This window comes from Elephantulus edwardii, unplaced genomic scaffold (genome assembly GCF_000299155.1).
Source record: "Elephantulus edwardii isolate Elephantulus edwardi_28Jun2011 unplaced genomic scaffold, EleEdw1.0 scaffold00096, whole genome shotgun sequence".
Lineage (NCBI taxonomy): Eukaryota > Metazoa > Chordata > Mammalia > Macroscelidea > Macroscelididae > Elephantulus > Elephantulus edwardii.
In genome coordinates, this window is record NW_006399846.1 from 4,570,404 (window position 1) to 4,587,053 (window position 16,650).

Below are 16,650 nucleotides of genomic sequence, written 5' to 3' on the forward strand. Positions count from 1 at the left end.
CATTCTAGGGACTAAGGTGTGCCTGATCCAGGCCATCATCTTCGCAATTACTTGCTATGCATCGGAGAGTTGGACATTGACTAAGGATGACAGAAAAAGAACTGATGTCTTCAAATTGTGGTGCTGGAGAAGAGTCTTGAACATGCCATGGATCATCAAGCAAATAGGTCTGTCTTGGAGAGGGTGAAACCAAGTTTCTCACCTATGTGATAATGCCAATTATGGTATCTGACCTATCTATGTCAAACATTCTTTCATGTTCTTGCTACTAGTTTCAAGGTAATGTCTTCCATCTGAAAAAGCACTGAATTAAAGTTTAGAATATTACATCTCAGCCCAACTTCTGCAAGTTATTAGTGGTAATATGCAAAAACTTCCATACTTGTTAAAGAGAGAAAATAATGACTTTCCTATTACCCTAAAAGTTAATTGTGAGGCTCAGATGACATAATCAATGTGAGGGTGTTTTTGTCAGCCTCACTGCTATATGCATTTCATGTGCAGTCCTGTTAAAATATGATTGGGTTATCAATGTCCTTGAAGGTTAGAGCTGGAAGAGATATTAAAAGATCAATAATTCCAATTGCCATTTATCTTAAAGTTGAAGGAATAAAAATCTAATAGACTAATATAAAAGATTATTGATAGAGAATGAACTTTTTTCATCTCATTTTTATTGGTTTGCATACAATCATTCTTTGTACTTCATGCATGTTCATTTTGTTTTATATAATCTTTTTGTATTTTGCTCATTTGTATTGTGATTTATACAGTCATTCATATGCATTGTATTTTATGTAATTAAGTTGATCCATGGCTATTATTACTAACTTTATTGAAAGTAGACAAGCAGTCACTTTTGAATTCAAGTTGGGATTTTAATCATTGTCTTGTGGCCTTGATCAGAAGTTGTGTTTATTTCATGGAAGCTGTGTTACTCTTATATTTAATCATTAATTAATTGCTCAAGATAACATATCCAAAGAGAATGTACTAATAATAAAGCCTAGGAAAAATTGCAACTCACATTACTCTTGGTCTAATTCAGCCCACTGTTGTTTTTGCTGTTCAGACATTGCAAAAGATGGATTAAAGATGTACTGCATTGGGCAAGTCCATAGTTATGGACCTTTCCAAAATGCTGAAGAACAATGATGTAAATCTGAAGACGAACATGTGCCTGACTCAGACCATGGTCTTCTCAACCACCTGCTATGCATCAGAGAGCTGGGCAGTGAATAAGGATGACGAAGGTAGAGAGGAAATGACAGAATGACACCTTTGAGTTGTGTACTGGAGAAGAGTACTGAATATCCCAGTGGACTTCCAAAAGAACATACAAATATGCCTTTGAGCCAAAAGATTGGCTGTCCAAACCCACCCAGAGGTGCCTTAGAAGACACAACTTGTGATTGCTTCTGAATTATCACAACTTTGAAAACTCTATGGGCAGTTCTTAGCATACATATCATTCAGAATCAACTGAATGACAACCAACAAGAAGAAGATTGCAGTGTGATTTATCAGTTTGATTGGCTCAGGATAGGATAGGATTCAGAGCTATTGTACATAGTGTCACAATGAGTTGCAGGTGACTCAATGGCACATATCAACAGCAACAACAGATATAATTCTATAACACCCAACAAATTATTCGGAAGGACAATATTCATAAAGTGATTGTGGCCCTCAAAGGAGATTGGACAGTTTACTAATAATGCCAATTAAGTGCATGAAGCCCTACAAGGGTGGGCACATGCAAACAGTGTATAGAACCCTGGAGCAGCTGCAAAGGTGGCCACCCCTTACCCATCACACATTACACGTTTGTGGGGAGCCTGATGCTAAGAAAAACAAACAATAACAAAGTATATAGAATCTTAAGAAGGAGATTAGTCAACATTGCTATCTCAACCAGGCTTTAAATGAAGCATCTCAGAGGAAGAAAAGGGGCTCTCACTACCATCAAGAAGAGGAGATGAGACTATAGTATTTCCCTTGGCCCCAGGCGCCCTACAGAGAAACCTCCTAGACCCAGGAAACAGAGGACTGTAATAATGTCAGTAGCAGAGGCAGAAGAACCAAGAGACAGGGCAGGAGACTTGCTAGCCAATGGAACCAGAGGGCTGAGTGGCTTAGATTTATCCATGGAGTGAGGTGCCTCTAGGCACTTGATGGAGCTAAGTTTACCAAACCACAGAGCTAGAGAACTGAGCCCCTTTGGTTGAGGTATTCACAGACTAGGATGCACTTTTCAGTGGAGCTAACATTAAATCTAACACTTAACCTAAGTAGGACAGAGACAAGGCTAGCCCAGCCCTGAAGCTCAAAAGCCAGAGAGAAGCTTCCCTTTGGCCACTGCTGGAAAGATGCCCAGATGGCAGAACTATAACCACAGTTCTTCTTGATCAGGACTTGTAACTTATTACTTCCCTATTAAATCTCATAATCATGAATATTATCTATGAGTTCTGGACTGCCATTGCAACAAGTTTTCAAACCCAGCAGAAAAATACAGAGTCCTATGCGAAGCATAGGTGGTGTCAGAATAGGGGGAAAAGGTTGAAGAGAGGTGAAATGTCCAACCTCTGCTTCATAGTACTCACCCTTGGGTTAATGACCATGGTTATTCTTTCTCCTCCTTGAAAAGTTAGAGATGTTCAGATCCCATTACCATTTTTCAAAATTGCTTATAAAATTACAGGCCAGGATGGATCCCCCAAAATCATTTTTGTCCCATGAAATTTGCTTAAGAAATTTATTAAAACCTAAATTCCTTTCAATCCTATTCTCCTCCATAGGCATTTGGATTAGTTAATATATAATACTTACTATGCTGTTTTATGTGGGATCAATTGGCAATCTCTCCCCTTCCTAATTATCTACCTAAATTAAACATTCAAAAGAGAGAATAAATATGAAGCAAACTTAGCAGAGACTTGGAATGTATCTTCACCATCACCTCTCCCTTTATCCTTTAACTTCATTTCTGGTTACCTCCCTACTGTCGCTATAGATACAGTGATATCACCAGTTATGATTCTGATGTCACTCTCCAGTCTCAACAAGGGGGAGCTGCATAGAAGGCTAAATGAGGAAACAAGATCTTGAGCTGAGCAAGAACATCCCGGCATCTTCATTGACTTTAAAAGTATAGTCTGGAATTTTCTGTGGGTCACTATTCCAGTGCTACAGAGGTAGGAAATCCTACTGGACTGATAAAACAGTCCATTCTTGGACTTTCTCTGGTTAAAAGGGAGACTTCAGTAACAACTGATAGGCCAATTTTTATATCCAGCCAAGACTCTTCTTCTGTCAACTTGTTTTTAATCTACTGAAGAGTTCTCTTGAGATGAACAGGCTTTTAATTTACCATCCTTACTGCTGCAGTTTTAATTTTGCTGCAAATTTAGCAAAATGTTGATCAGTTTTTGTGTGGTCAGAACTCCTTGGATATTGGTTTAAGGATTTGATGAGATTGGAAGTCTGATTACCTAACGACATTTCCTTTTCATTATATGGTTACTCCAAAAGTTCTTTCTTTCCAATGCCCTAATACAAAATCGGACTGGCATGACTCAGAGTCTCAATTCCATCACTTTCATCCACTCACTGTTAGTTCTATTATACACTTGCAGAAAGTGAATTGGCAAGTCTTTAGAACAAGAAACTATTACTAAGGGAAAGTAAAAATAGAACAGATCCACAAGAAAGCTCAAAAATGAAGAGTGGAATTACAGAAAAGGATTTAAGTATTCGAACAGTTATTCAAGCAAAATAAATTTAAACTCTGATTTCAACAACATCCAAGTATTGTTTTAATAGTGTGACAGACTACAGAATGGAATGGGAGGGCGATAGAATGAAAAGAATATTTAACAGAAAGTAAAAAACCTCTCTAAATTTCAGTTGGCAACCGTGTATTTTTCCCTTTAAAAGCTAGTAATAAAACCTGATTAAAATTGGGATTGTAAAATGGTGCAACCAGTCTGGAAGGCAGTTTGGTGCTTCCTCAAAAAGCTGAACATAGAAATTCCACATGACCCAGCTATTCCACTACTTAGAATATACCCTAAGGATATGAGAACTGAGGCACAAATGGAAATTTGCACACCAATGTTTATAGCAGCATTATTCACAATCACAAGAACACAGAAACAGCCCAAATGTCCAACCACTAACGAAGGGATTGAGAAATTATGGTACATCCACACAATGGATTACTATGCAGTATGTAGCAGCAATAACTTTGTAAATTTTTGCCTAACTTGGGAGGGAATGAAAAGCATTATGTTGCATGAACTAACTCAGTCCCACAAAGTTAAATATTGTATAAGGCCATTATTGTCAAATAAGAATCCAGGAGGGGTGGGAGAGGCTGGAAGCAGAGGGATGTGGATGTACAGGGGCAAGAGGGGATTAATCATTGGGTTGTACAATCTGATGCGTGAGAGAAATTGAAAGAATTTGTTCGAATTTGTATTAGAATTTTGTAAATAATCTAGTGAGAAAAAAGGGGGGAAACCCCAGAAACTTATGACAAATAAAGGGTTATTTTAGATTTTCCAATGGAAAATATATACACAAGGATTAAGCTAAAACATGCATATATTCTTTGAAATTAAATGAGCATGACTATTGTTATTTCATAAAGGAAGTTATAGAATCTTATATGGAAACCATGAAGAATACAAGTGAATTCTCAAAGGATGAGCGCACATTTTTCTTGAAATAGTCTTTTTAAAAGCACACAGACATGAGAAGATGGGTTAATGGTGGCTATAGTTATGGGTTAATGGTGATTAATCTTATAAAACACCATGTGTGGGAATGACGGTATGAAACAATGTGAATGAAGGAAAGTGTGAAACACAAGGTATACAAATTTTGTATGCAAATCAATCTAAAATTTAAAAAATTTTAAAAAATAAAAGTTTGCATTGCTAATTGAATAAACCACCAAAGTAGATTGAACTTGTATCAGTCCTACAAGAATTCCATTTACATTGTTTGTATTTTGAGCTTTTCCCAATATTATATAAAGTGTGAATAAAACAGTAGCCCCTTGCTTAAGATGAATATGAGAGGAAAAGTCTTAAAATAGAACTATGCTCTGGGATATAGGAACTATAGTAAAACTGCTACTATTCTTCATGCCTTGTCTAATGTTGTAAATAATAAGACACAGTCTATATGTATACAAGCAAGATCTGTTAATACAGTTATTATTCAAATATATACATCAATGACTAAATCCAAAAATAAGAAATTGAGACTTCTAAGAACTTTGGTGGCCCAATGTTAAGAACCTGTACTGAAATCCTAAAGGCACATGATTCGAATCCACTAGTTGCATTGCAGTAGAAAAATAGACAATCTTCTCCTGTGCTATTTATTGCTTCTGAGAACCCACTGAAGGGGCAGCTATGAGTTGGCTCCAACCCAATGACAAACAGCACCACGACCAACTTTTGCAGTCTGATATTGACCAGACGTGCAACCAAGATGCATTAGTAATTGGTTGAAAACAATGACAAAAGTCCAGTAGTTGAAAAATACAGGATTAGTGACAGAAATAAGACTAGAGATCAAGTAATACAATGTTGTACAATCAATTATTTATTCATGGCAAATACATCTTTTCCAAAACATAAGTGTTGACTATAAACGTGGGCCTCATCTGATGGCCTATACAAGAATCAAACTGTGGAAAGAGTCAGCGAAGGTCAGTATCAGCAGTCAGAACAAAGTTAGGGGCTGACTGTGGAGCAGACCATCAGTTATTCATATGCAAGTTCAAACTGAAGCTAATGAAAAGTAAAAGAAATCCATGATAATGAAAGTATTATGTGGAGTCTGTCTCATATGAATATGAAAGCCATTTCAAGATTAAATTGATGCATTAAACATTGGTGACTGAAGACCAGAAGACATCATGTAGATCTTCCATGAAGAAAGCAAAAGGTCATTATAAACACATAGAAGGAAGAAAAGACAAATACGGGTGTCAGAAGAGACTCCGAAAGTTACACTACATACATAATAGATAGATAAAACTAGAGCTAATACATGCTGAAATAGAAAGGAGGAACAGGAAATTTCAAAGGGCAACTTGAAAATTATAAAGAAATGAGAACAAAAGCTAGAGTTAGAAAACCAAAAGGGAAGAAAACACTTGGCATTTCCCAAACTGAATAAACTAAAAACAAAGCAAAATTGAGCCTTGAGTTGCAATATTGAAAGAGTCCATGGGCAATATGTTGTATGATGTAGGATACATCAAAAGAATGTGGAAAGAATACGTGGTGTTAGTCTATCAAAAAGAATTGGTTGACATGAACTATGTAGGAAGTAGTGTATGATCAAAAACCTATAGTACTGAAGGGAGAAACCCATGCTGCACTGAAGCTATTGGCAAAAAATAAGGCCACAGGAATTGATGAAATGTCAATTGAAGAAGTCCAGGAAATGGAAGCACACCTGAATTCATCTTTGCCAAGAAAGTTGGAAGACAACTACTTGGCCAGCAGACTGGAAGATATCCATAATAGTTCCCTTTCCATAAAAAAAAATGATCAAAAAGAATGTGGAAACTATCAAACAATATTATTAATATTGCATGCAAATAAAATCTTGCTGAAGACTTAAAAATGGCTGGAACTATACATCCAAAGGGAACTTCTAGAAATCCAAGCTGCATTCAGAAAAGGAAAATCATTGCTGATTTCAAATGAATCTTGACTGAGAATACAAGAAAGGTTATTGACTGCAAAGGCATTTGACTGTGTGGATCTTAATAAATTATATGGATAACATCAAGAAGAATGGTAATTTCAGAACACTTAATTGTGGTTATTCAAACCATGTGCATGGACTAAGAAGCAGTTGTCTCAATAGAACAAGGGAACACTTCATGGTTTAAAATCAAGAAAGGTGGACATCAGGGTTATATCCTTTCTTTGTATTCTGAGCAAATAATTTTTGTTAGGTGCCATCGAGTCAAGTACAACTCAAGAGTGGCCCTATGAACAACAGATTTGAACCCTGTCCTTTCCCGTGCCATCTTTACAATCTCTTACACACTCAAGCCCATTGCTGCAGTCACTGTGGCAATCCACCTGGCTGAGGGTCTTTCTCTTTTGCTGTCCCCAGACCCTTCCAAGAACGATGTCCTCCAAAGAGTAACTTCTCCTAACAACGTGCCCAAAGTATGTGAGATGAAGTTTCACCATCCTTTCCACCAAGTAACACTCTGGCTTCACCTTTACCAAGACATACTGTTCTTTTGGCAGGTGTGATAGTCAATACTCTTCCCCAACACCACAGATCAAAGACAACAATTTTTCTTCTGTTATCAGAATTCATTGTGCAGCTTTCAGCAACATAGCAAGTGACTGAAAAGATCATGATCTGAATCAGGCACACCTTAGTCCTCAGACTAATATCACTGCTTCTCAGTAATTTAAAGAAGTCCCTGTTTGAAGATTTTCCTGGTGGAATATGTCTCCTGATTTCCTCACTGCTGGTACCAACTGTATTGATTGTGGATCCAAGTACATTGAAGTTGTTGACAGTTTCAGTCTTTTCTCTGTCTATCATGATGCCAACTACTTACTGTCCAGTTGTGAGAATTTTGTTTTTTGTATGTTGTGATGCAATCCATTTTGAAGGTTGCAGTATTTGATCTTCTGCAGCAAGTGTTTCATGTCCTCCTCACTTTCAGCAAGTAAGGTTCTATCATCTGCATAATGAAGGTTATTGATAAGTCTTCCTTCAAAACTGATGCCACATTCTTCTTCATAGAGTCCAGCTTCTCAAGTAATTTGCTCAGTACACAGATTAGAAAATCATTAGAGAAATTCGACATATGAAGATCTGTGTATATATCCAATGATGATTGGAAGTAGATTTATCAACAATTTGTGTTATAACACAATCTTGCTTGCAGAAAGTGATGAGAAATTGAAGCACTTGCTACAGAAGATTGAAGACTTCAGCCTTCAATATGGATTACTTCTCAACATCATGAACAAAAAGTACTCACCATTGGACCAATAAGCAACATCATGATAGAAAAAAAAGATTGAGATTGTCAATACATTCATTTTAGGATCCAAAATCAACACACATAGTAACAGCAGTCAAAAAGAAAAAGAAATGTGGGGAAATCTGTGTCAAGGACCTCTCCGAAGCACTAAATTAGGGCAAGAATGTTAGTTTAAGGATCAAGATGCACCTGTTCCAAGCCATGGTCTTTTTAGTTGCTTCCTGTACCTCTGAAAGTTGGACGATGACTAAAGATGACAAAAGAATCAGTGCATTTGAATTGTGGTTTTGGAGAAGACAGCTGAATATCCCACAGACTACCAAAAGAACAAGCAAGTCTATCTTGGATGAAATGCAACAAGGTGGCTCCTTGGAGGCAAGTTTGCTGAAACTTCATCTCACATACAAAGACACATTATCAGCTGTCAGGAGTGGTCTGTCTTGGGAAAAAGACATTGTGCTAGAATAGGTGGAGTTTCAGAGACAGAGAATAAGATCTCCAAGGTTGATCGACAGAGTGACTGTAATAATGGATTCAAGCTTATCAGAGGTGGTGAAGATGGCACAGAATAGGACAAAGTTCAGATCTGCTGTGTTTGGGTTTGATCTGTTGGATCATAGAGTAGCTCTAAGATGTACTCAACTAATGACACCTGATAGACATTAACAGCTACCTAGCATTGATGGCTTTACACTCTTTATTAGCCTGAGGTAATAAATGACATTTTTCAGGAACATTTTCAATCTCTCTCTTCATACTTTGCAGGATATTAATCAGCAGCACTGGAATACCTATGATAGATACACGTGCACTAGTTCGAACAGTCCCTTTCTAGCCTTCAGTGTCTATAAAATGACAATGTTTCAATAAATCACTTCTAAGATCAATTTTATCTTTCTTTTTCTGTAGTTTACTTCCCTTATCTGATCTAATAAATAATTATGCAATCATTTTTGTCTTTCATTTTCCACCTTAACTCTAGGATATTCATTCATTCGTACTATTAAACACTTTAGATTTCTCTTTCTTCTTTTATACTTCATTCAGAGATATTTAGGCATGTTTCCAGGAGGAACCAATCTTTGGAGAGGGACATCCTGCTTGGAAGGGTGGAGGGACAGTACAGGAAAGGAAGACCCTGAATGAGATGGATTGATTCAGTGACTGGGGTAATGGGAGTAGGTGTGTCAAAACAATGAAATTGCCTGAAGACAGAGGGTCGAGTTCAGAGCTGTTGTTCATAGGATCACAAGAAACTCGATGACAAATAACAACAAATGACATCCAAGCCATTTATGTCAGGTTGTGTTACTGTAGTAACATGTGTGCTGCTATGATGCTGGTAGCTACCCCACTGGTGTTTCAGATACCAGCAGAGTCCCCATGATATACAAGTTTCACTGGAAGTTTCAGACTAAAACAGATCGGAAAGCAAGAATGGCCATCTACTTCAGAAATAAAGTCCCTTGGAAACTCTATGCATAGCCAAGGAATATTATCTGATGTTGAGTACCATCAAGTTGGAACCAACCCATAGCTGACCCTCCAGTGGGTTTTCAGAGGCAGTTAATCACATGTAACGTTCAAGAAACAGCAAACAACAACTCATTGGCACTGAGTCAGAATTCACTCACAGCTGATCCTTCAGTGGGTTTTCAGAGCCTATGAATCACATGGGAGGGCATTGCTCATCTTTCTATCTGGGAGCGGCTGGAGAATTTGAACTATCTGCCCTTAGATTGGCAGTGCCACTCCTTAACCTCTAGGCCACCACAAAATGGCAATGTAAGTTTGTGAAGGATGTCAGTATCTTATTCTTGGAGCATAGATTGGTTCCTGCACAACAAAAATTCTATATTTGGGTCATTAATTGCTTAAATTACTATTATTACTCTCCTCTTTCAAGTTATTGGTACAAATGCATATTTAGGAATGAAGACAGAGAAATATTTATTTTTAGCCTAATTTCAAAGTCCTGAAGCTCCTCTAAAACTATCAATATTTTTCAAAGTTCAGAGAGTTTCTGGAGGCATATTGCTTAGGAAGTGGATTAGTGGATTGAGAAAATATTCTATGATGAGAGTGCAATTCCTTTGTATTTTCTGGTGCAATAGCTTAGAGATAGTGTAAGGAAGAGATTACTCTAGCAGACAAGTTTTGACGCTAACTTCCAACTCCCATTATAACATTAAGGTATATATTTGTCTCAAGACCTCAAAAGATGAACGCTTGCTTATAAAGTGTTTTGAGATTATGAAAGTCACTTAATTTTCCACATTAGTTATTTTTCTTCTGATTCTCCATTCATGCAAATTTGAAATTAGGCTAAAAATATTTCTGTGTCTTCATTCCTAAATATGCATTTGTTTACGAAGTGGATACCACTCCTGCTTCCAAACCTGTCTTAAAACTGGGAGCGCCATCAAACACTGCCCACCAGGGGTTGCATAATCGAATTGAGGAAGGGAGGGATGGGTAAAGGAAATGGGAAAGATCTGGTGGGAAAAACAATGTATGTGAGTTTTAAGTATACCAATGCATGTGAGTTTTAAGTATACCAGTATATAATAAAAATTTTATTTCTAAAACCCCATGATGTACATGAATGAAATAGAATGTAAATGAATTATTGTATGCAAACCAATAAAAATATTAGACAAGAAAAAGTATTTATTGTCTTATCGTTGTGCTTAATATCTGATTAATGGCTTATTTCTGATAGCAAAGAACAACAAGATAGGAGCTAGAAAAAGTATTTATTGTCTTATCGTTGTGCTTAATATCTGATTAATGGCTTATTTCTGATAGCAAAGAACAACAAGATAGGAGCTGAGAGTAACACTGTGACTTTTAAGGTTATCTACCGACTTAGCTGGCCTATGATTCTCAGTGGTTTGATAGTTATGGAATGATGTGCTAGTCCTCTATTTTTTTATCTGATCTGGCCACCTTCTGTTTTGCATTACACTAATTTTCACAGGATAACATGCTTGCTGTACATAGTCATGTGAATACATGATAAGTGGGTAATAGAGCTCTTATGTATATATTGTAGTATAATTCATACCTCAAACTAGTAATTTTTACTTGTGTCTTTTCATTGCAGATTCCTTATATTATTACATGGCAGGAGGGGTGGGTAAATTTAGGAGTAGTGAAGACAACAACACATTAATCAAGAACTTTCCTTATATCTCAGAACCTATCCTCACTAAGAGTAAGTAGTCACTTGATTTTCTTACTATTTTTTATTAAATTATCACCTTTGCTTTTTAATTGTACTGTGTTGACTGTGTGGATCACAATAAATTGTGGCTATCTTGAGAAGAGTGGAAATCCCAGAACACCTTATTGTGCTCATGTGAAACCTATACCTGGACCAGGAAGCAGTTGTCAGGACATACAAGGAAACACTACATGGTTCAAAATCAGGAAAAGAGTGCATCAAGGATGCATCCTGTCTCCTTAGCTTTTCAATCTGTATGCAGAACAAGTCATTTGGGAGGCTGGGCAGGATTGGAGGAAGACTCATCAACAGCCTGTGTTGTACAGATGACACAACCCTGCTTGCCGAATCTGAGGAGGACCTGAAGCGCTTGCTGCAGTAGGTCAAGGACTGCAGTCTTCAATATGGATTGAAGCTCAATATCAAGAAAACAAAAGTTTCTCTCCACTGAGCCAATTGGCATCATCATGATCGATGAAAGAAATTAACAACTTTAGCTGCTCATTTCCACAATTAAAACTCATAGCACCCGCAGTCAAAAAGGCAAAAGATGAATTACATTAGGTAAATCCATTGGCAGGGACCTCTCTAGACTGCTGAAGAACAACAATGACAGTCTGGAGACTAAGGTGCACCTGATCCAGGCCATGGTCTTCACTATTGCTTGCTATGCATCAGATGGCTGCACAATGACTAAGGATGATAGAAGAAGAATCAATGCCTTTGAGTTGTGATGCTGGAGAAGAGTATTGAACATAATATGGACTTATTATGTTCTTCCAAGAGAACAAACAGGTTTGTCCTTGAGAGAGTGAAACCAAGTTACTCTTTTGATGAAACTATTTTGAAGCTGTCTCACATATTTTAGGCCTGTTGACAGGAGGGACCAGTCCATGGAGAAGGACATCAAGCTTGGAAGGGTGGAGGGCCAGCATAAGAGAGGAAAACCCTGGATAAGATGGATTGACACAGTAATTGGGGTAATAGGAGTCGATGTGTTAGAGGTAGTTAGACTGGCTTAGAGTAGGGCAGCCTGGTTCAGATCTATTGTTCATTGGGTTGCTATGAGTTGCAGGTGACAACTAAATTTTTTTTTTATGTGATGGCACGTAACAGCAACAACAGATTAAATAGGACTGGTTCTTATGGATTTTTCCTTTTCTATATAAAGTAATTCATTAGAATGAAATATAAACTGAGGATTAAGAACTGAAGTTTGTATTTTTAAATTGTTTAAAATTTCACTCTGATTTATTTACAAAGTTTGAATACATTGTCTTTCACAAAAGATACTTCCAATTTCCTTAACCCCACCCACCCATCAAACTGTACAACCCTATGATTAACACCCTACCCCCCATCCTCACCCCTCTATTTCCACCCTCACCTTCCCCTTGGACCCTTATACTCATTCTACACGAATGGTTTTTTACAGTATTTGTCCTTGTGGGACTGAGTTAGTTCCCTCAGTATAATGTTCTCCAGTCTCTCCCAAATTAGGTAGTAATTTACAAAATCATTGCTCCTGCATGCTGTGTAGTATTCCATTGTATGAATGTACCACAACTTCTCAATCCATTCATTTGTGTTTGGATATTTGGGCTGGATCTTTGTCCCTGCAATGGTGAATAATGCTGCCATGAACATTGGTGTACAAGTTTCCATTCGAGCCTCAATTCTGATTTTCTTGTGTGTATTCCAAGCAATGGAATAGTTGGGTCATATGAAATTTCTATGTTCAACTTTTTGAGGAAACGCCAAACTGCCTTCCAGAGTGGTTACACCATTGTACAATCCCAACAACAATTGAGTTTCTATCTCAATACATCCTCTCCAACATTTATTACCTGCTTTCCTTTTAACTTTGCCACTGCTATTGGAGTGAGATGGTATTTCATTGTGGTTTTGATTTGCATATCTGTTATTGCCAGCATATGTCTGTTGGCCATTTGAATATCTTCTGTGAAAATGTTTTCCATGTCATTTGCTCATTTTGTGATTGGGTTATCAGTCTTTTTCTTGTGGAGGTCCAGGAGTATTCTATAAACTTTCGTTATGAGACTCTTATCCAGAATGTTATTACCAAATGGTATTCCCAGTCAATAGGTTTTCTTTTCACCCTGTTGGAAAAAGTTTTTTATGAATACAGGGATTTAATCTTCAGAAGGTCCCATTCATCAATTTTATCCTTTTCAGATTGTACATTTCTGGCAGTATTTGACAGTCTCTTTATACCATAGACTAGGGCTTCTAAGCTTGATCCCAGTTTGTCTCTTATGAACTTTCTGGTTTGGGGTTTTACTCCCAAGTCTCTTATCCACCTGAGGTAATTTTTGTGTATGGTGTGAGATGTGGATCCTGTTTCAGCTTTCTGCAGGTAGCAGTCCAGTTTTGCCAGCACCATTTGTTGAAGAGGTTGTCATTTCCCAGTTGGTAAGTTTTATTTCCTTATCAAATTTGACCATACATAGATAGCGGGGTCCATTTCTGGGTTCTCACTTCTGTTCCACTGATCTATGTGCCTGTCATTGTACCAGTACCATGCTGATTTGGTTACAACTGCTGTGTAGTAGGTTTTGAGGTCAGGGAGTGCTATATCTCCCACTCCATTTTTGTTTCTCAGAAGTGTTTTGCTTATCGGGGATGTCTTACATCTCCAAATAAACTTGACAATTTATCTTTTTATCTCGAGACCCAAGTTTCTGATTTCACTTTGCACTGTCAACTATCATGTTTATACTTATTGAGAAGTATAAATTTGCACAAAGTCTGTAGTGAAAAATGAATTTTCATGATAATGGAAGCACTAAAGATTGTTCATTTCACATACTTACATATTACCATTGAACAATCTTTAGTTATCAATGGTTGGCCATGTTTTCAAAGACTACTGAGTAAGATAAATTATTATTAAAGGATGTGAAAGGAAATAAGGCAAAAGGCCCAAGATGAATCTTGAATAGGGGCTATTGTGCTTGATTCTGAAGTAAGGCAGTAAAAACAACAAGTATAGGTACGAAAAAAAATTTTTTTAAATGGGTAAATGTGACAGAAGAGAAAAACTAGTCGCTAAGAGGCTTGGGGTAAAAAAAGAAAACTAAAACTAACTTTGTCCTGCAAAATAAGTGTATGATGATGCCACTTAGTGACATACAAATTAAGAGAAAGCTGCCAACACACACCAACAGGGGCATCACTTCATCTGTAAACAAAGGCTCAGTGGACGGAGCATAATTGCAGCTGTCCTTCAGGCATTTGGAAATTGGGTTGAATTATGGAGACTGAAAAATCCTCAGGAGCCTTCGATAATTGCAAGAGTGATTAAAGGGTACATGAGTAAGCTGTTTCTTTAGAATGAATTAAAAAATAAAGCATATATTAAAATAATAAATGTTATCTATTATAATAAGGAGATAGAATTCATTCTATTTTTTATCATATTGATTTCTGTATAGCTATTGAAAATCCCTGTATAGTATGGATGTTGTTGTTGTTGTTGTTATGTGCTGTCGAGTTACCTGCAACTCATAGTGACCCTATGTACAACAGCTCTGAAACCTGCCCTGTCCTGAGACAGCCTCACTGATAGTGACAAACTAACCCCCATTGCCCCAGTTACTATATCAATCCATCTCATCCAGGGCCTTGCTCTCATGCACTGTCCCTGCACCCTTCTGAGCATGATGCCCTTCTTTAAGGATTGATCTCTCCTGGACATGTGCCCAAATTATGTGAGACAAAGCTTCAAAATCCTAGCCTCCAGAGAGAAACTTGGTTTCATCCTCTCCAAGGCAGACCTATTTGTTTTCTTGGCAGTGCATGCTCTTCTACAGCACCACAACTCAAAGGCATCAATTCTTCTTCTGTCATTCTTAGTCATTTGTCCAGCTAGCTCTCTGATGCATAGCAAGTAATTGCACAGACTGCGGCCTGGATTAGGCACACTTTAGGCTCTAGACTGACATCATTGCTTCTCAGTGCTCTGGAGAGGTCCCTGACAGCAGATTTTCCCAGTGCAATTCATTTTTGGATTTCCTGACTGCTGGTGCCAACAGTGTTGATTGTGGAGCTGAGCAAGATGTAACTGTTAACAACCTCTCCATATATTATGGTGCTTCCAATTGGACCACTGGTGAGAATCTTTGTCTTCTTGATGTTGAGCTTCAATCCCTATTGAAGACTACAGTCCTTGACCTTCTACAGCAAGCACTTCAGGTCCTCCTCAGTTTCAGCAAGTAAGGTGATCTGCATAGCATAGGTTGTTAATGAATCTTCCTCCAATCCTGATGCACATCCCTCCTCATAAAGCCAAGTCTCCTAAATGATCTGTTCTGCATATAGATTGAAAAGGTATGGAGACAGCATGTATCCTTGAAAGGCGCTATCAAAAAATGACACAAAAACCTGGATATAACTACTTCAGTTCACTGATTTAACAAATACATGCCAAACATATAGCATAACCAGACATTGACATGGACCCTTGAGATAGGAATGTCTTTAAGAAATATTCCTGTAGATGAGCATTTAGGATGACATTATCCAGAGTTCAAGTGAGTCTGAGTGACTCTTGGGGCAGATCTGTCTTAACAGTGTTTTTGTTCTTATTCTCTTCACTTTAACTATTTGCTCTTTCTCTTTATTTTGATAATCCTATCCTTTTGATCATCCTTTCTCTTTTTTCCCCTACTCAAGATGTCAGATAAGGTTGACTGGTTACAAAGCCAAAATGGAGTATGCAAAGTTGATGTTTATTCTCCTGAAGATGGTCAACGTCAGGATTGGAAAAAGGTGAGGGTAAACCTCCTTATAAACACTCAACAGTGTGTATGTTTGGGGAGGGGGAGAGTCATTGCTAAGGTTGCAAACTACTCATAGCTGATCCTCCTGCAAGTTTTCAGAGGCTGTAAACTACATGGGAGGAGATTGCCCATCTTTCTCCCAAAGGAGGAGCTGGTGAATGGAATCTGCCAGCCTCTGGGTTGACAGTGCACATCCTTAACCACGAGGCCACCAGGGCTCCCTGTTAAACAGATAAGAACTGGAGATACATTCCTGGAGATACATTCCTCCCAGAGTAATAGAAAAGATTTCATTAAATAGAAAATGCCTTAAAATCCTAAGAAAAGAAAACCTTATCTAAGTAGCATTCTTTCTGCATTTATAAGTCAATAAATGTTGAGTTTGTGTCAGGAACCTTGGTGATGTAATGGGTTATGTGTTGCTTTACTAACCTAAAAGTCTTCCACAGAAGAAAAATGAGGCGGTCTCCTCCCATAAAGGTCCATGGACCTCTTCTGCCTTATATAGGATCTCTATGAGTCAGAATGGCTTGACAATAGGAATTTGTTTTCTTGTATATTTTTTTTTTATTTTT

General features: G+C 37.6%; 1 protein-coding gene across 1 annotated transcript in view; it reads left to right on the forward strand.

The window, feature by feature from the left end:
• Positions 1-15,968: 15,968 nt before the first annotated feature.
• AKAP3 (A kinase (PRKA) anchor protein 3) overlaps positions 15,969-16,650 on the forward strand; it is a 31,080-nt gene continuing 30,398 nt past the window's right edge. The window contains exon 1 of the mRNA XM_006891296.1: positions 15,969-16,064. Coding sequence (XP_006891358.1) covers positions 15,969-16,064 — 96 coding nt within the window. The remainder of the gene's footprint in view (positions 16,065-16,650) is intronic.